General features: G+C 40.4%; 1 protein-coding gene across 3 annotated transcripts in view; it reads right to left on the bottom strand.

Annotated features, from left to right (window-relative positions):
• Positions 1-18,185, bottom strand: part of LOC149321813 (sperm annulus positioning complex subunit Chibby3-like) — a 30,917-nt gene extending 12,732 nt beyond the window's left edge. Inside the window, exons 1-3 of one of the 3 annotated variants that reach the window (XM_089529134.1) lie at positions 17,982-18,185; positions 8,583-9,069; positions 8,350-8,370 (exon numbers count right to left, since the gene is read on the bottom strand). In XM_089529134.1, the coding sequence (XP_089385260.1) occupies positions 8,365-8,370; positions 8,583-9,069; positions 17,982-18,031 (543 nt within the window). In that variant the 5' untranslated portion in view covers positions 18,032-18,185 and the 3' untranslated portion in view covers positions 8,350-8,364. Of the gene's footprint in view, positions 1-8,349; positions 8,371-8,468; positions 9,473-17,981 lie in introns of those variants that run through there. The other 2 variants (XM_089529125.1, XM_089529116.1) reach the window with 2 other exon arrangements.
• Positions 18,186-20,199: the final 2,014 nt, after the last annotated feature.

The raw sequence follows: 20,199 nt of genomic DNA, 5'->3' as shown, positions 1-20,199 counted from the left end.
GGGAGAGGGGCTCCAGGCCTCGTCTTTCAGGAGAAATAAGGCGGCCTGGCCCCGCTTTTACTGAATCCTGGGCTGCATCCACATTGGAGAAATAACCCGGTTTGGCCCCGCTTTAATTCTTTGTCTAGCTCTTTGCTATGGAATTCTGGGAGTTGGAGCAGAGCTCCGCTCTGGGCCCCGCAACAAACTCCAACTCCCAGAATTCCATAGCAAAGAGCCAGACAAAGAGTTAAAGCGGGGCCAAACACTCGTAGAAATGTCAGTTGACGCCTCAGTGCTCAAAATGGAGGACAATTTGGAATCCCTCCTGGACAGAAAGGTTGGGACGTGGGACATGTCCTGGAAAAGGAGAGCCTCGGGGTCACCCGGCCAAGCTGCATTATTTCTGCAATGCAGAGGCAGCCCAGGGCAGGAAATAAAGCTGCCAAGGGTACATTCACACAGCTCTTACTGCCTCTTTGCAGTATCTGGAACCCAGGGCAAGGAAAAGACTGCGGCCAGGTTTCCATTGCTGGTCACCCTTTGATACGGCTTCTGGTGATGAGCTACCTCAGCTGTTCCTGGTTTTAATTTGTAGGGGCCAAAATCTTTTCTCTCCAGGGATCCTTTGGGAAAGCACTTTCCCCAGCATTCCTCCCCCAGAGAGAGTCACTAGAGTGGGCTGCTCTTATTAATTCATAGCATCCTCTCAGGGCTGCCAGGCATTAAGTCTCTTCAGGGCGGTGCTGGTGGTTGCTTTTTCTAAACTTCTGACAAGAATGTGCCATGCAGATGCTGCACTGCTGTTGTAAAAAGTATAACAAAGTACAATAACATCCAAAATCCACAAAACAGACACCTTTATTCACCCAACCAAAATGCACAAAATACATGATACAAGCTTTCCAAGCCCCACAGGCTTCTTCATTAGGCAAGGGTGTTAAAAATAAACAAAATATAATGATAGTTTTTGGTGGGGTTTTTGGGCTATGTGGCCATGTTCTAGAAGAGTCTTCCTGACATTTCGCCAGCATCTGTGGCTGGGTCAGCCAGAAAAAACAGCAGTAGCAGAACACGTTACAAACCATCCTGGGCATAAAATAGTGTTTGAAAACACTGAAATTCTGGACCATGCCAACCACTACCATGTCAGGATGCACAGGGAAGCCATCGAAATCCACAAACACCTGGACAATTTCAAGAGGAAAGAGGAAAGCCTTAAAGTAAACAAGGTTTGGCTACCAGTCCTAAAAGATAGCAAGATAAAGACTCAGCAAATGCAAATGAGAAATCTCCCAGCAGACAATGAGCACTACCAAGCAGACATTAATCCTCTTTTGCAGACCCTCTACCCTGAGGCCTGCCATTACCAACAGAACAATACACATGCAAATCACTCCTGCCTTCCCAGGTCACACAGGAGATTATATACACACACACTCAACTCTTCCAGGCAAGCATTCTCTGAAGATAGATTTTTGTAGGTTTTTCGGGCTATGTGGCCATGTTCTAGAAGAGTTTCTTCTGAAGATGCCAGCCACAGATGCTGGCAAAACATTAGGAAGAAACTCTTCTAGAACATGGCCACATAGCCTGAAAAACCCACAAGAAACTATGGATGCCGGCCATGAAAGCCTTCGACATCACAAAATATAATGGTGTTAGTCACAGGCCTGCATTTTCTCAAGGTGTTGTTGGTGTGTTGTTCTGTGTTGAGATAGTGTGGATGAATATCTATGCAGGCAGACCTCTCCTCCTCCTGGCCATGTGGCACTGGAAACAAAGCATTTCCAAGTCCAGGAGATAAAATTTGAATTTAGCAACACAAGGTACTTCCTCTAAGAGCTAAAATGTCTCCATCCCTTCTGAGGTCACAGTCCCCTTTGTTAGGCAGAGAACACTGAATCAAGAGAACCCGCATGCATTAGGAAAATTTTAGGTGCTGTTCTGGTAAAACATGTCATCCCACTTTTAAAAAAATGTTTTGCCTTTGTTAGATGTAGAAACCTCAGACAGTAAAGTCCCAGTGCATTGGTTCCCTCTTCAGGATTCCCTTGTAGCAGCTAAAACATGGTATCTTCGCATCCAGTGAAGACCATGGTTTGAATTCCAGTTCAGCCATATTCAGGGGCAGCTGTGTTGGCCATATAGTAAACGACTATAACATCCAAAATCCACAAAACAATGATACCTTTATCAGATCAACGAAAATGCACAAAATACACAATGCAAGCTTTGCACAAAATAATTTCTAAAAAAAAAAAGGTATAGGGTAGCATTGGGAATCATGCAACTCTCCAGGTGTTCCATCAGTCTTAGGCAGCATAGCTAGTGGTAAGGAAAGCTGGGAATTATAGTGCAACAACATTTGGAGGACAGCATGATTGCTAACCCTGGCTTAGGGCAAAAGGTCAGCAAAACTCTGTTTCACATCAGCACATACTAGCAATAGATCACCATTTTGTCCATGTTTTGTCTCCCACCCCACCCCAGCTTTTAAATGATATGTTTTGCTCCTATATTCAAAATACATATAGTCTCTAATTTAGCAAGAGTAACAAGGCAAATATAAGTATGGCTATTCCTCACCTGCAGGCCTGTTTCCTCTTATTTCTATGAAATGCAGCCGGGATACTTTGGAATTGGCTCTAAAACTGAGCTACCATGGGATGGCTTGACAAATTGCAGAAAGGTTTCTCTAACCAATTATCCTATCTCAACCACTGAATGTATTCCTAAACCAACAGAATGCTCCTCCAGCCTACTTTTAACAACTTCCACTGATTAATATCTTAATCTGCTTTACTTGAAAGTACGTGCTATGAGTGGCAATGTCTGTTAAACTAGAGTATGTAGGACTGCAGTCTTCTGCTTGGAAAGTCCTTCCCATTATATAATCTTCTAGAAGATCCTTTCAATTTCACTTTCAAACTGTTTCGTATCTTGACCACTTTAGACAAGGGAACAGCAGAACCAAACAGTAAAGCTTCTTCTAGATGTTTATTAAACCACTTCAAAGTGTAAATGGAAGGGGACTGCAGTTTTGAAAACTGTTCCAAAAACTTCCCAACACATCCATATATGTGGAAAATTACCATGCTGCTGGGCTCACTTCACTTTCTCTGCTCTGATGTGGATTTCTTAGCTGTATGGAAATGGTCTTGCCTAAGGGGTGTAGAATGAAACTGGCATTTGCAGCATGCAATAGGGCATGGAGATTATGGTTAGAAGTGGAATCTTGAAGCTTGTGATACTGAGGAAAGGAAAAGGTGACCAGTGAGGAAGAAATGGGGGAGGCCTTTGAAGAAATGGGAGCTCAGGGATTATAAAGAAGGCACAGGTGTAGTAGTTTGATTCCACTTGAACCGCCATGGTTCTATGCTATGGAATCCTGGGGTTTGTAATCTGGTGGGGTACTTAGAATTCTCCACTGTATTCTCCTGAATTACAGCATTTGAATTAGAATATATATATAAAAAAATCATATTACCTCATGAAACTACATATTTCAGGAGTGCATAAAAGGAACCATGACAGTATAGTAACACAGAGGCTGTGCAGACCTACTACAGGGGTTCAAACAAAAATCCAGCAAACAGTGATACCTTTATTGGCCAAGCAAAATGCACAATATACTTGCTGTATGCTTTCGAAGCTCCACTGGCTTCTTCATCAGTCAAGATATTTATTACAGGAGAAAAAATTGAGATGTTAGGAAGATGCCTGCATTTTGTTTGGCATGCTTTGCCTCTACACCACCTAAAGTTTTCCTGATGCCAAACACAAAGACTTCTTGAGAAACTCTGTGCTCTCTACCTACACAGGAGCCTGTGGCTTCACAAAGGAAGGAGACATGCTGGATTCCAAGGAAACATCTTCTTTGAATTGCAAATGGACATTAAATTTCCTTGACTTTGAAAATCTCCCAGTGACTGCTTGACCAAAAGGAGAGGTGCCAGCCTGCAGATAGCCCTCTCTACCATCTGAACTAAGACCAGAACAGAAAATGCAGCCCTAGGACTAACATCTTCAATTTCTTTTTCCTGTTTGCCTGATTAAGAAGCCAGTGTGACTTTGAAAGCTTGCAACATGTAATTGTGCATTTTAGTTGGTCAATAAAGGTATCATTGTTTCGATGTTATTGGATTTGCTATATGGCCAACACGGCTACTCCTAGATAATTTTTTCTCCTGTTTGGTATGTAACATCTTACCTGATGAAGAAGCCAGTGGAGCTTTGAAAGCTTGCAACAAGTATATTGTGCATTTCGCCAATAAAGGTATCACTGTTTGGTGGATTTTTGGTTTAATTTACTAAATGGCCAACACAGCTACCCCTGCATGACTACTAAAGGGTGTAGAAGCAAAGATTAAAGCTTGTAAGAAAAGTATCAGGATGAGTCTATGCTAGTGAGTTATTTCAAAGTAACAAGCTGTTATTATCTTTGTTTAGAACAGCAAAGTCCACTGCATGGAAATGATAAAGAAAGGCTTTTAGAAAGGCAAAACTGATCAGCTCTGGTTTTGTCACAAAGTAAAGTGTGTTACATGAAGGGAACATGTTAGTTAGTTGCAGCCCAAGTTAGGTAAACAGCTTGCAGACCCCACTGCCACCCCAGGTTTCCTCAGGATAAAGGACAAAGCACTCTTATAACATGCCCAGGAAAATTACTTGAAAAGCTGACCTATTAGTTCAAAGAGAAATGGATTTTTAAATCCCTTTTTTCTGCCCAAGTAAACTACAATTTCCTTATCTGAGCATATCAACATGCAGATAAGCACACAAAATTAAGTGGGGGGGGGGGGGGATAACTAGGACATACTAGTGTGCTGTACACCAAGAAAAATGTTAACCATTTCAGCAGCAATTTCTAATAGCTGTTAGAGGGACATTGTGGCCCAAATACCCTAAAGGTACCAGATCCCACCTGATCCTAGAAGCTAAACAGGGTCAGCCCTGGATAGTACTTGGATGGAGACCACCAACAAATACCAGGTGGTGTGGGCTATCTATCGAAGGAAGGAACTGACAACATCTGAGTATTTCTTGCCTAAGAAAACCCTATGAAATTCATAGGGTTGTCATAAGTTGACAGGTGACTTGAAGGTTCATATACACAGACAGAGCGACATGACAGTAGGAACTGCCACAGGGATTTTAAAAAGATCTGTTGCTATCCCCTGAGCTTCTTTTGGCTTTCAACATGTACCCATCCAGTTCATTGCATAAAAGAACTAGAAGGCTGGAGGAAACAGCTGCAGATGCTTTGATAAAAGCTGTTGCTTATCTGAAATGGGGAGCTACTGCTTAGAGCAGAGTTGTTTTTAAAAAAAATAGGTTTAAAGTATCAGCATAGGCTTTCAAGCATGTACATTTCCAGTGAAATGTTACGTAACTGTCAGTGGGTCTCATGTCAAGAGAAGACTGGGAAAATAAAGAGATTTCAATTACTGTGGGTATTCTAAAAATCTCAAGCATATTCCCAGAACCGTAATGTGATCTCAGTTTCAATGTTTGATGTAGTCGTATTTTTATTTTCCTGTTATTTACAAAATATATCTGTTTTGAAATATGGTACTTTCGTAGTGAATGAAGAAGCAACTTTGGATCAAAAATGATTTACACTGAATAGTAAGAGGCATAGTTACATTGTAAACTTACACCAGCTCTATACCTGTTCCCCTAGTAAGATTTTTAACAAAGATTTCTAGGGCTTTTAATTTAAAGCACATGCTGAATGTTCTGTGCAACAAGGCACCCATGAGATCTTCTCTTCATCAGTATGCCAAGATTCACTAGGGAAACAGCATAATTATTAAAGTACCCCCATTGTCCATCTTTTGACAGAAAAAAATAAGTACATGCTTTATAGATAAAATGAATAAGTAGTTGAATATTTCATAGTAAAAATGACGAACACGTAAAATGAGCAAGCCTCCCTAAAGTCTATTGAGATATCTTATAAATTTGGGGGGGAGGGGGCAATAACTTGGACAGATTTGGTCTAGTACAAGGAGTATTGGTGATTGTGTAACAGTGCCTTTCTTTCCCATGTTTTCCCTACCCAGAATCATATTTGTTGTTTTCACACCCTTCACTGGCTTTTCCTTAATTTGTGGGCCTTTTTCTTTCACATCTCCTGCCTTGAAAATGTTTTTGTTCATTCCTTCCTCCTCCACCTCTGACCATCTTTCCACTACATTTGCCCACCTACATTACCTGTAAGAGTCATGACATTTAGGAGCCTTCCAGTTGTGCTGCTTTTCTTTTGCTGGAATTAGGCAAAAGCTAGTATTGTATTGTGAAGGGAAAAAGCAGCAGCAAATTCTATTTAGACTGCTACCTGTTACAGACTGCCAAAATAAAGCTGCTTCGGGTCTCTTTGGAGGTATGCTGTTTAAATGATTCATGCATCCTAAGAATCCAGAAGCTGCACCAAAGCTGCCCTCCAGTGCTTAGGATTGGAGTGTGGCTTTGGCGCGACCTCCGGACTCTTAGGACCCATGCATCATTGAAATAGCATACCTCCAAAGAGACCCGAAGCAGCTTTATTTTGGCAGTCTGTAACAGGCCATAGTAACCTGAGTACTTCCCCTGCTTCCCCTCCTATCAAAATATTGGATCTTTTGATCCTATCATCCTTTGTCTCCTTTGTGTGTTCTTTGTCTCCTTTGTGTGTTCTTTTTAATCATAATCCCTATACAGGAGGAAAATGTAGATGCGTATGGGGGGAAATGTGGAAAAATTTAATACAAACACACACATGTGCACACATGCACTTTCCCATGCACACACACCTTAAAAAGAGTATTAGCGCCACCCAATTATCCACACCATATAACACCATACTGGTACTGAAAGCGAAAGGACACTACTTAGAAGAATGCCTTAGGTCCTGTATGGAAAAAGATAAGACATAAATAAACAAATGAGATATACTCCATGTACCTCCTGCACAATCTATGGGGGACAGGCCTGGGATGCCTTTTCTCATAACAAAAATCTAGTAGTATTAACATGGCAATAAAAAAATGAACATTTCCAAGCTGGGGAAAAATAGGGTTGTTTTTTTTTCATTTCTTCCTCCTAGGACCTTATCACACGAGAGGAATTGAGCAAAATCGGGGGTTTAAACAGCAATTATCCCATGCAAAATGCAATGTTGCAATTAAGATTTTCATATGATGTTACTATTAAATAAACAGCTTGGGGCAATAAATAGGATTCATGGGGGAATGATTTGTTGCTGTTTATTGCCTGTTCAATGCCTATTTAATAGCGATGTGTATGAAAATCTTATTTGCGATATTGCATTTTACACACTGTTTAAACCCCTGATTTCCCCCCAATTTTCCCCTAGTGCTAAGGTCTCTAGTGTTGATTTGTGGCAAGATGAGCTTGACAAAAACAACAATCAGGTTCTACCAACAAAATACAGTTGGTCCTTGGCATCAGCTCAGTTTTGGTTCCAGGGCCTCCGTGGATACCAAAATCTGTGGATACTCAAGGGAAATACAATGACATAGTAAAATAGTGTCCCTTATATAAAATTGTATATATATTTCAAGCCATGGATGGTTGAATCTGTGTATGAGGAGGGCCAGCTGTACAAACATTTGAACCCCCTGTGTGAAAAAGCTGTTAGGCTGGTTCTACATTGCAGGAATAAAACAGTTTGACACCACTTTAACTGCCATGGCTAAATGCTAAGGAATTGTAGTTTGTTGTGGCACCAGAACTCTCTAACAGGGAAAGCTAAATACCCCCTCCATTCCTCCTTCTCTCCCCAAAGGCTGCTTGGTGGGATCCACCGGTCCCTTCCTCAGTTTCCTCTCTGCCGGGGCTGTTGGGCATTGCCCCCTCTCCCCAATCCTGGAGCCCCTGGACTGCCTGCTCCTCAGGAAGCTTGGGATCTCCAGAACGCTGGGGATGCTGCCCAGGTTGGCATTGATGCACGTCATATGATTGACTTTTTAAAAAAAAACAGCTAGTGTGAATGACAAGCATGTCAAAAAAAGACACAAATGCATCGAATTCTTGAAATAATTTGCTTCCATAGTGGGAACTAAGCACTGAACCTGAATCAATTCAGAGACCTGGTGTCAATGCAACTTACAAAGTGATTTAAATGCAAGTGGAAATGAGGCCTAAATTAAAACACATAAACCTACAACACATTAAAATCATTCAACATAAAATTAAAAATATCGCACTTTAAAGTTTATAGTTTAAAATCATCTTAGTATGCTTGCTGGAAGTTATAGGTCGTTGATACTATTTTAAATTTGGATAGTGTATGTATTCAACTTTTGAATCTCACCCAGCAGGTCATTCCACAGTCTAGGGGTGGCTGAGAAAAATGTCTTCTGGCTGATGGTTGCCAACCTAGTCCTGGCCAGTTGAAGTAAATGCCGCCCAGCAGACCTGGGTGTACTTAGAATTAGAATGTAATTAGAAAACAGATTAAATAAGACCAAAGCTACTCTGAACAATCTCCTTCAAGATTTTATTACGGGTCTGGACCCAAGAAGGCAAACTATTTCAGAAATACAATTATCACAGGTTTTGAATCCAAGGCGTTATCAAGATCGAAGCATCAGTACCTTGTTTGTTTTTTTAATCTTCGGGTGCCATCCAGTGGTGTCCAGCCTTTTCTCTACTGAGTGTAGTCGCGCTGTGGTCTCCGTCAACATATCCATCAGCAGTTCAAGCTGCAGCTTCAAATAATTGTTCTCTTCCAGTAGGGCTTTATTTGCTTTCTTCAGGGCTTTGGTAGATGACTCTTTCTCAGGGGTAGGGAATAACTGCAGTAAAGGCATCTGTGGTGGGATACCCTCACTTTGCCACTCACCATCCTGGAAGACAAATTTTGCTTTGTTCAGCTGAGTACATGGAGGGCCATAATCCATTCCAAGTTCAGTTTGTCGGGTTTTGTAGTCCAACAGATAGAAAGTAGACAAAGAGGTTGCGCGGCGAAGAACTGGCCTTCTGGGAAAAAATCTATGGGAGAAATGATCAGCCCAGTAATCACGTACATCTTGCAGGATCTGAGAAATGGCTTCCATGACAAGGAGGATACCAAAAAGAAACCTAGAAAAGAAAGTTCTGGAATAAAAAGTCAACATGTGCAAGAGTGATATTATACAGGCTCAGCTGTATGATATCACTGAACCGAAAAAGAAATCACAAAGAATAAAAAACATTCTCTATGCTGTATGTTAGAATGGGACTAAATGTTATATAGAGATAATTTTAAAAAATAATTATGTCGGGGAGAAACACACTTTTGTCTTAATCTTTTAAATTATTTTTCTTGTTTAGTGAAATAGGTGATAAGGAAACGTGCAATTATTTAGGGCTGAACACATATGATGTTATGGGAAACATAACTGGAATACACACACACAACTCTAAATGGTTTACAAAAGTTTACAAAATTGGTTTACAATATTTGGAAGAATATAGTATCTTTTATATGAAAAAAAAAATCATGCATTGTTAGTACAGTACAATCACCCCATAAAATGTGGTGCAAACCCTTCAGTTAAACTTCACATATCTAAAGTCTGGACAAAAAATAATAATAATCTTCATATGGTACCAAAATAGGGTGTTTTATTGTACCACCAATAAGAACTTAAGAAATAACTTAAGAAATAAGTACTGTCATTTAAATATGTCCACATTCACATAGTACTTACCATATGTTTTGGACTACAGCTTCTATGAGACCCACTTAGCCAGGTCAAGAATGGTGGGAGTGGTCACCCAAAATATCTGGACAGAATCATGTTGGAATTTTGATTTAAACATAAAAACATGCCACCAAATCAGAGCAGGGAAGACAGTGGCAAGGTGGTCTGGGTTTCTGTCTGTGCATTCTGCTGTACAGTTGATGACTCTTGATGGCAACTTCAAGGCCCTGTTCTGATGGTTCTTTTATCTTTACATCAGACTTGGATGGGACATACCTTTAAATAGGCAATGTCTTAAAAGAGAGAACTGTCCTCTATAAAATAGGATACATAAATGCTATCTGTTGAAAAGACAATAGAGATGACTCCAGATTAAGTCTCTCCGGGCAGCAAGTTTCAAAGTGGAATACCCACAGCAGCAAATACCCAACGTCTGGTATTGTAGCTTGCCTTGACCCAGAAGTGCAAGAACTCACAGAAGAGCTTCTAAAGTAGATATTTACACCTGGGTTATTTTGTGTGGAAATGGCTCATCCTTGTGGTATTAAAAGTGTGCATGAGTAGGGTGAGATTGTGTCCCCCCTTCTATCAACTGCATGTAGATTTAATGAGATTGAGATCACTTCACTGTGAACACAAGAAGACTATTTGGCTTCAGGGAATAGCAAGGTGGCCCCCTTGGCCACTCAGCTAATAAAATGGGGCTACACTTTGTAGAACAACTGCTTGTTACCAACATTATCAATAAATACACATTAGATTTATATCACTTTAACTGTCACAGTTTCCTACACAAACACTCCACAAAATTATAGGAATGGTAGTTTAATAAAGATGCCAAAAACTCTCTGTAAGATATGCCTGACCTCCTTTTTTATTGAATTATGGCTGCTAGGAGGAACCAGGAGGGAATGACAATTAAATTGGATTTGATGTGTTGCATATCCTACGTCCTATACTCATTGCCTCATTTGATGAGATGATTTGCTAACAAAGGCAGGAATCAATCTACTGGCCCAATTTCACACTGTCTGGCACTGCCCTTGTCACTTTATTCATATCCTGCCAGAAAACAGGATTTGAGGTAGCTTACAAAATTAAAACAGAGAAAGTATAGATAAAAAACAAATAATTAGCACTGAATTATCTATAATTCTAAAACAATTTAAAACTGTAATAAACAGTACAACACACTATCAAAACTTTGTAAAAACAGTCAGTTTCCCAAAACCTGCCTGAATGGAAAAATATTTGATAGCCAAGCGAAGGACAAGAGGGGTTGTTCTAACTTGGTAAGTTTGTTCTAGGGCAGTGATTCCTAAACTACGGTTGTCCAGATGATTTGGACCTCAGCTACTAGAATTCCTGATTGTTGGCTAAACTGTTGGCTTCTAGTTGGAAGTCCAAAACATCTGGAGGGTCAACATTTGGGAGCCACTGTTGTATAACTTGGGAGCAGCCACTGAGAACGCTTTCTCTTGTGTCACTACTAGATGTCCCTCTGAAAGTAATGGAACTGAGATAAGGATCTCCCACAAGGACCTTAGGGTCTGGGCAGGCATATATGGGAGATGATGGTCTAAGGTAACCCATATGTAAGCTGTATAACAGTCCACTAGGCACTGCAGCTGTCCTAACAAGAAACTTGTGTTTTCTCCGCTTCTGGGCTACTTTTTGAGAAGTTTTCTCCACTTTTGAGTGGCTGCTCCCAGGCTCTGGAACTCCCTCCCTAGGGAGGCCAGGATGGCCCTATCCCTGCCCTCCTTTTGGCTGTGGATAAAAAAATATTGTGCCATTAGGCTTTTTCAAACTGGGCTTGAAATGCTGTGTAATTTAGAATTTAAGATTTGTTTAGCATTTGTAACACATTTTACATTTTAATGCTTGCCTGTTTTAACTTTTAAAATTGTTTTTAAAATTTTATATTATACATTTTAATGCATTATTTTTAAATTGTAATGTTTTAAATTTGTTGTTCGCTGCCTTGAGAAAAATTGGCAGAAAGGCAGGATATAAGTAAATATAATAATAATAATAATAAGGCAACAGTCAAGCTGTATCTCTTTGCTGAACTTTCCAAACATTTTTCAACAACAGCCTTGCTTACAGCATGTTACGGTTATCCAAATAGGCATATGTCACCATGACCAGATCAGATATTTCCAGGAAAGGACACAGCTGGTACAGAAGCCTTAACTGTTCAAATGCTTGCTTGGCCCACCACAGAAACCGTCAGGGCTGAAGCCAGGAGTACAATCATGTACCACTCTATTCCAATCTCCAGGGGGGTTATGCAACCCTATCCATCATAAACTGAATCCCTTTTCCCTGAGACACTTTTCCACAAGGACTACAGCTGTCTTGTCTGAATTAAGCTTCAGTTTGCCTGCCTTCATCCAGTCCATTACTAACAGAATCATAGAATCATAAAGAAGGGAGCATAAAAGCCATTAAGTCTATGCAAAAATACCAAAACGTAGAACTCCTAGAAGACAGGTGTCCAATCTCTGTTTAAATACCTCCAGTGAAGGGGAGTCCATCATCCTTACAGGCAGTCTATTCCACTAATGAAGAGCTTTTTTTTTAATATAGTAATAGAGTCCTTCCTAATGTTTAGGTGGAACCTCTTTTCATGTAATTTGAATCCACTGATTCATGTTCCAGTCTCTGGAGTAGCAAAAAACAAGCTCATTCCATCTTCTACATGACATCCCCTCAAGTATTAAAAGATGGCTATTATACCACCTCCCATTTTTCTCTTCTCCAGGCTAGACAAGCTAAATATACCCAGCTCCCTCGTGAAGCTTGGTTTCTAGATCTTTTACCATCTCGACTGCCCTCCTCTGAACATGTTTCAGTTTGTCAATGTCCTTTTTCAGAGTGGTGTTCAAAACTGGACATGGAATACAGTACTAGGTACTCCAGATGAGGTTTGACCAAAGCAGAATAGAGTGGTACATGAATTATCTTGATTTCGACACTATACTCCTATTGAGGCAACCTTGAATTACATTGGCTTTTTTGACCACTGAAGGCAGTAGGAAAATAGAAAGACCAGAATAAAGATGGATTGATTCAATAAAGGAAGCCATGGCCCTTAGAATGCAAGAGTTGAGAAGAACAGTTGATGACCAAGGGTCTTGGAAATCTCTTGTTCATAGGGTCACCATAAGATGACATTGACTTGACAACAAATTACAATAACAGACCACATTGCTGACTCATGTTTAACTTGTAGTCTGCTAAGATCCCTAGATCTTTTTTGCATGTACTGTTATCAAGACAGCAGTAACAGGTCTTGTATTTTATATTTATTTTTAACTTGCATTCATCTCTGTTGAAATTTATTTTGTTAGTTTTGGCTCGCTCTCCAATCTGCCAGGTCATTTTGAATTCTGATCCTGTCCTTTGAGGTATTAGCTACTCTTCCTAATTTGTTGTCACCTGAAGATTTGATAAGTATGCTCTCTTTTCCATAATCAAAGTAATTGATAAAAATGTTGAACAACAATGGGCCCACGACAGAATCTTATGGCACCTCACTAGTCACTTTTTTTCCAAGATGAAGAGCAACCACTGGTGAATCTCTTTGGGTTATATGACATTACAGCTCAACAAAGATGACAAAAGATGCTGGCAAATTTTATTCTATCTGGTAACTGTGGCGAGACTACTAATAGCCAGAGGTTGGAGAACCACCAAAAATAAAGGATTGGACATTTAAGATTGGTGAAATGAAAAATATGGACAAACTAACCCATATCATTGGCAACAAACCTATTCACCTATTGCAGGGGTGCCCAACTTGATAGGAGGTAGGGGCCGAAATTAAGATTGGCTAAGGTTGTTCGGGCCGCCAACAGTTTTAGGTGAAATGTAGGACATTTAGGTGAAATGTAGGAAATTAAAAAAAATGGGAGGCATGACCAAATAATAGCTGGAAGCAAAATGCTAATCCATACTTCTCAGCCATGCTCAAAATAGAAGACATTGTGGAATCCCTCCTCCTGGACAGGAAGGCTAAGATGGGGAAAAATTTCTGGGAAAAGGAGGGTGAGTCTAGTCACCCTACCAGGGGGCAAGGCGTCCCCTCCCTCCCTCCCTCCCTCCCTCCCTCCCTCCCTCCCTCCCTTTCCTTCCTCTCCCCCTCCTTTCCTTCCTTTCCCCCTTCCTTCCTTTCCCTGCTTCCTTCGTCCCTCCCTTCGTTTTCTTTCTTTTCTTCCTTCTCCCCTCTCCCCTCTCTCCTTTCTTTCTTTCTTTCTTTCTTTCTTTCTTTCTTTCTCTCTCTCTCTCTTTCTTTCTTTCTTTCTTTCTTTCCTTCCTTCCTTCCTTCCTTCCTTCCTTCCTTCCTTCCTTCAAGAAGAGGTGGATGGACGAAAGAAACAAGGGTGCCCACCCACCATGTTGTCCTCCTCCTCTGCCGAGCCATTAAGCGGCCTTGGGCTTTTGCCAGGCAGGTAGCCTTGCCACTCAAACCCCTGGGCCGCTCAAAAGCAAACAACTTGGCAGAGGAGGAGGAGGAGGACAATGCGGTGGTCAGGCGTCCTCCTCTATTTCTCCTATCCCAGAAGAAGGGCCCAAGGCTCTCTTGTGATCTCTAGCTCTCTTGCTGTCTGCTCTCTCTTTCTCTTTGCCCTCCCGGCTGTCTCCACTGCTTGCCTGCAAACAGCTTGTCCCTCTGGGCTTGCCTGGCCAAAGGGGTGAGAGGAGTGTAAGCCTGCTCCTGCAATAGCTCCCCTGGGAAGCAGAGGCAAACTCTGGGGGAAGAGTCCATTGCTCCCATCCTCCAAAGCCCCTTGCGATCGGGCGAGGACTCTGGGAGCCAGGACACCCCCCTCCTCCTGACAATGGCGCCCCGGGCCTCCAGAAATCATTTGGTGGGCCACATCCAGCCCTGGGCCGCATCTTGTGCAGCTCTGACCTATTGGAAAAAGAATGGCAGCCATTTTAAGACATACACTTTGACAAAGTTTAATTTTAGCTAATAGTCATGAAATTTACAATATATCTGCAATAAAGATAGATATGCACTTGCAGTCAAGTAGAAGTACTGTACTTACAAGTTTTTCAGTCAAATACAATAAGAGGTATTTACAGTCTTTTTTCCATTCTTTGTCAAATTATGAAGAGAAGAAGAAAGTGTCAAATCTAACAATGGACTTTAATTGTTGGGAGGCAGAATTTTATGAGTCAAGGATTTTAGAAAACAAGGCAGGTGTTTCCTATGAGCATCCTAGCTTGATAATTAGAGGGGAGGGGGTTGTTAGAGAAAGAGTCAATTACACACTGAATGTGTTACTATTATGGTTTTAGGAATTTAATGCCAGATTCATTTATACAACTCAGCAGTCCCTCTGTTGTTCAAGTGAATATCACAAGGAAGTCTTTTATACTTTTAGCTGTTGCTTTTCTTTGAAAATTGACACAATTATGTGGCATACATGATTTGCGATTCCAACATTTTTGTATTTTAAAACTAATAAAAAAGTATAAAAAATACTCTTTGGCTTTGGTCCACCAGCGTGTTACAAATCCACATAATAGCTCTGTCTAGCAGACATTTTAGCACCTTGCCTGCAATAATATCATGGTGGATTTTGTCAAAAACTTTACTGAAATCAAGATATACTATAACATCTATAACATCCCTCAGTTTACCAAACGTGTAAGTCTATTACAAAAGATACGAATTTATTATCTGGCATTATTTGTTTTTGAGAAGCCCATGTTGACCCTTAATAGTCTGAGCATTCCTTTAGTCAGCTCACAGGCTGACTTTTTACTATCTGTTCCAGAAACTTTCCAGGTACAATTTGAGTGGTCAGTTGGTCAGCTCCTTTCTTCCTCCTTTTGAAGATGGAGCTAACTTTCTCCTTCCTCCAGTCTGCTGGAGTTCTATTTTCCACAAATTCTCACAGGAACAAATGTGGCTCTGAGATCACATCTTCAAGCTCCTTTTATATCCTTGGGTGCAGTTAATTAAGCCTCAGGGACGGATTCATTTACTACCACTTTACTTATTCTGGGCTGAAGTCCTCTCTACTATAGCATTTGTTCTATTTTTAACCAGGTAGATACTATTTTCCTTCTGAGGAAAGACTGAAGCAAAGAAGGTGTTAAGCAGTCTGCCTTCCTTTCCTGTTAGCATTTTGTATCTTCCCTATGCAGTGGCCCTACCATTTACTTGTTTTTTTCCTGTTGCTCTGATGATATCCCCAAACCCATTTTCAAAATGATTTTTAACCTCTTTACTATTCCTGAGCTCATTCTGAGCCTAAGGTTTGCTGGCTTTTCATCTACACATACTGGCTATTCATTTGTATTGCTCTTTTTATTTTCCCCCTTCTTCCATTTCTATGCATATGTCTCTTAATCTCATCTCATCTGAAAGTTCTTTATTTTGTTTTATTTTATTTAGATTATTTACACCCTACTGTTTAGCCACCATCCTTACAAATTGTTAATTTGACAGTTCCCTGCCCTCAGGCTTACAATCTAAATAAGACAGGACACACAAGAAAAAAGGAATAGCAATGAAAGAAGGGATTAAGTCCAGCAGATACTGCCTCATCTTTTCCCCCTCTGCCTCCAAGGTTTTATACCTCCATCCTGGTATTTTTAGATTGTTGTTGTTGTTGCCTTCAAGTCATTCCTGACTAATAGTAACCTTAAGGTGAATCTGTCATGGAGTTTTCTGGTGTGTGACTTGCCCAAGGTCACCCAGTGGATTTCCATGGTTCAGGAAGGAATCAAACCCCAATCCCTAGAATTGTAATCCAACCCTCAAACCACTATACCATGCTGGCTCCACTTTTCTTTTGCATTGGAATTGGATTTGCAGTTGTGATTCCAACTTCTTGCTTTTAAGAAATTCCCATACATCATACACTCCCTTCCCTTTCAGCATTTTTGTCCATGGGATCTCACCCAATATTTCACTAGGTTTACAGAAACCAGCTGTCTTAAAGCCCAGAATTCATGACTGACTACTTATGGCTCCCTTTTCCTCTGCTTAAAAAATTCCAGGAAAATGTGGCCACTCCTACTCAAGGATCCTACTACTTCCACCTGTAGATCATCAGTTAATCTCTGTTAGGATCAAATTCAAAATATTTGACCCACATGTTGCCCCCTCTATCTTCTGGACAAATAAATTGTTTGCAAGACTCGTGAGAAATTTGTTGGATCTTACATTCCTGGAAAAGATTGACTTATAACACATATTGGGGTGGATGAATTCTCCCATTACCATTATAACTCTTCTATTTGAATGTATGATAATTTAATCTAAGAAGATATCATCCAAGTCTTCAGTCTGGCTGAGGGGTGGTGGTCTATAATAGATGCCCACAATACTAGATGTCATTGTTCTTTCCTCTTAATTTTTATGTTGTTTTCCTGCTTTCCGTGCTTTAAAGCATGGCATCCCTCATAGGTGTGCACATCATTGATACATAAAGCTATTTCAATTCCTCCTTTCCTATTCCTGCTTGTGGAATAGGTACCCCCCTTCTACTGCTACATTCCAGTTGTGAGACTCATCCCACTAGGTTTCAGTGATGCTTAATAAATCCTGTTTGCCTTCCTCTATTAAGAAATCAGACTTATCTTGATTGTTTCCCATGCTCTATAGACATTTTAGACCATGTGTCATTCTCCACAGGTGCTTCTTTGTCTTTTCTTCTACTCAGTGTTGGGTTCCAGTACTATCTCCTTGATTTCTCCATATCATTGAGGCAATTGTCTTCAGTACTTGACGTCTTCCTGCCCTCTGCTGTATTGTCTCTCTCCTCCCCCAGTAATTTAGTTCAAAGCCCTCCTGATCAGGTTTCAACCACTGTGAGATACAGCCCATATTCTGCTAGTAGCACTTCATCATGAAAGTACAGGCAAAGAAGTAAATCTTTCCAGATAGTATCATCTGTAGAGAAAGTTATTTACTTATAGTATTCTCCCTCTTCCTAGACCATGTCTTCAAAAGGAAGGGCTGATGAAATAACAACTGTGCCCCCAAGATCTTTCAGCTTCCTCCCCAGATCCACACAGTCCTTTGCAATATGTTGAAAGCTACATCTTGCATTATCATTTCCCCCCGCATAGATCAGCAGGAAGGGGGAATGGTGGTGGGTTTGATAAGTTCTGTTTCCTCATGGATCTTTGTCCCAGGGGGACAGTGCACTTCTAAAAACATCTTATGAACTCTGCATGTCACTGCTTCTGTTCTCTCAGCAGTGAATTACCTTCCATCACCATAACTCTCTGCTTCATCAGGGAATAAGCAAGAGCTGTTCTATTCTCCAAGGTTACCTCCATGTTCTCTGAGGACTGAAGCTGTTGTCCCTATTCCAGTGCCTCATAGGGGTGGATTAAGGCAACAGCTTGGAATTGACTGTGAAGCATGGTTCTTGATATTTCTGCTTCTGTGTATCAAATCCTTCCAAGTGTCTGCCTCCCGTGTTTGCCTCCTGAATCCTGTCCCCATCTCTAGAGGTATCCTCCATGTCTTATTCTTCCAAGAGAGTCTGCTCTAAAAGTAAAGGTAGTCCCTTGACATGAATGTCTAGTCATAGGGGGCGGTGCTCATTTCCATTTCTAAGCCGAAGAACCAGTGTTGTTGGAGGACTGCTCTTGTAGTCATTAGCCCAGCATGACTACACTGAACACTTAACCCTTCCCACTTAAGTTGTGCCTATTTATCTACTTGCATTTGCATGTTTTTGAACTGCTAGGTTGACAGAAGCTGGGACTAGTAATGGGAGCCCACCCCATCTTGGTTTGATAAGGACATCTTGTGTAATTATTTTGTGAACTTTCATCTGGCCACTTTGCTATACTGATTAACAGATGTTCCAATAAGGCACTGGTAAGCAGAACATTCACCAGTCACAAAACACACCCATCTATACAAACACAATTTTTTCAAGTTCTTAAAATAATTGGCTCACCAAACTGCACTTTGTTGTAACTGCTAAAGTTCTTGCTTCAGCTGAAACCTCTGATATAAAGTGGTTCAGAACTGGAAAGAAACTGTTGCCTTTGGATACACACATAAGCCCTCTGAAATTATGCCTGACATCATGTTGATTGACTCATGTCATCATGAAGCTTGCAGTGTATCACAATTGCTCTTCTTATTTTGGCCAATCGTATTTTTGCCTGCCATAAATGCACAAGTGAGCATATAGTTGCTCTAAGGTTATCAGCCAACAACTCAGTGATTCATCTGCTTGGTAACATAATTTACTTCCTACCTGGGATCAGGATTGTGTAAAGTATGTGTAATATACAAGTACAGTGGACCCTTTTTATATGCTGGGGTTTGGTTCCAAGATCCCCCGTGGATAACAAAATCCCTGGATGCTCAAGTCCCATTAAATATAATGACATAGCAAAATGGTGTCCCTTATAAAAATGGAAAATCAAGGCTTGATATTTGAAATTTATACTTTTTTTTAACATTTTCAAACTGTGGATGCTTGAATCCATGTATAAAAAATCCGTGTATAAGAAGGGCTGACTGTATATGTTTGACAGTTATGGGGTAACCTGCACATCTGCTAATTAATTAATTATTCAGTTATTTATTAATATGTGATCTTAAAGGATGGAAAATTGCAACTGATATATTCTGGTTGGGTCCAGATATACATCCATTTTTCCCCTTGGGTCAACCATGCTGACTGGGGATTTGGGAAATTGCAGTCCCCCACATGTGGAAGGCACATGGCCGGAAAAGGGTGTTCTTAATCCTCTACATGGTAGATATGGTGTGCAGCAACAAAGTGAATTTGGATGGTGCTGTCTACATGGAAGAATCTATAGGAAGCATGCAGAATCTACAGAGATGGTTATGCATTTCCCTTTATGTGTTGTTTCTTGCATTTGTAGTTCAGATATATTGTGCTGAGCTACAAAAACAGGATGAGTCTAGTCTAGGGAAAAAAAAACAATCCAGAAATCCATGTGCCATTTTTTAATTGGTGACATTTGTATTACAAAATATGAAATTCTTGTCAAATCAGCCAATTTGCTCACCCCAAACTGTACTGGTTTAATTGAAAACCATAACTCCCAAATAGTTGCCCAACATCCCCCAGGATATTGTGAAAACTTTGTCAAATGGATCGTCATTTGACTGCTTTTAAAGCACTTCACATGTGGAAGTTCAATAATAATGAGATATATCTTGTTGTTATGTGCCTTCATGTAATTTCCAATTTATGTCAACCCTAAAGGCAACCCTATCATGGGGCTTTCCTTGCAAGTTTCTGGCTGAGAGCCTTATCCAAGGGAGGGACATGCTTCAAGTAAAATAAATATGCAAAGTGGTGGTCCTGCAAAAAAGCAAGGTAATACTGAATCCAAATTCACAAAACAATGCAAGAAAATTTGAAAATAAAGTTTCAATTGAAACCAGAATTACATTTGATAAATATATTTTATGATAATTTAGGAAAAGAACAGGAAATAATAATACAGTATTGTATATGATAAAGACAGCTAGATTAGTATACACTCAACACTG

Source organism: Sceloporus occidentalis, unplaced genomic scaffold (genome assembly GCF_023333645.1).
Source record: "Sceloporus occidentalis isolate IW3139 unplaced genomic scaffold, rSceOcc1.0.p SCAF_1, whole genome shotgun sequence".
Taxonomy (NCBI): domain Eukaryota; kingdom Metazoa; phylum Chordata; class Lepidosauria; order Squamata; family Phrynosomatidae; genus Sceloporus; species Sceloporus occidentalis.
This window is presented reverse-complemented; position numbering and strand designations above follow the sequence as displayed.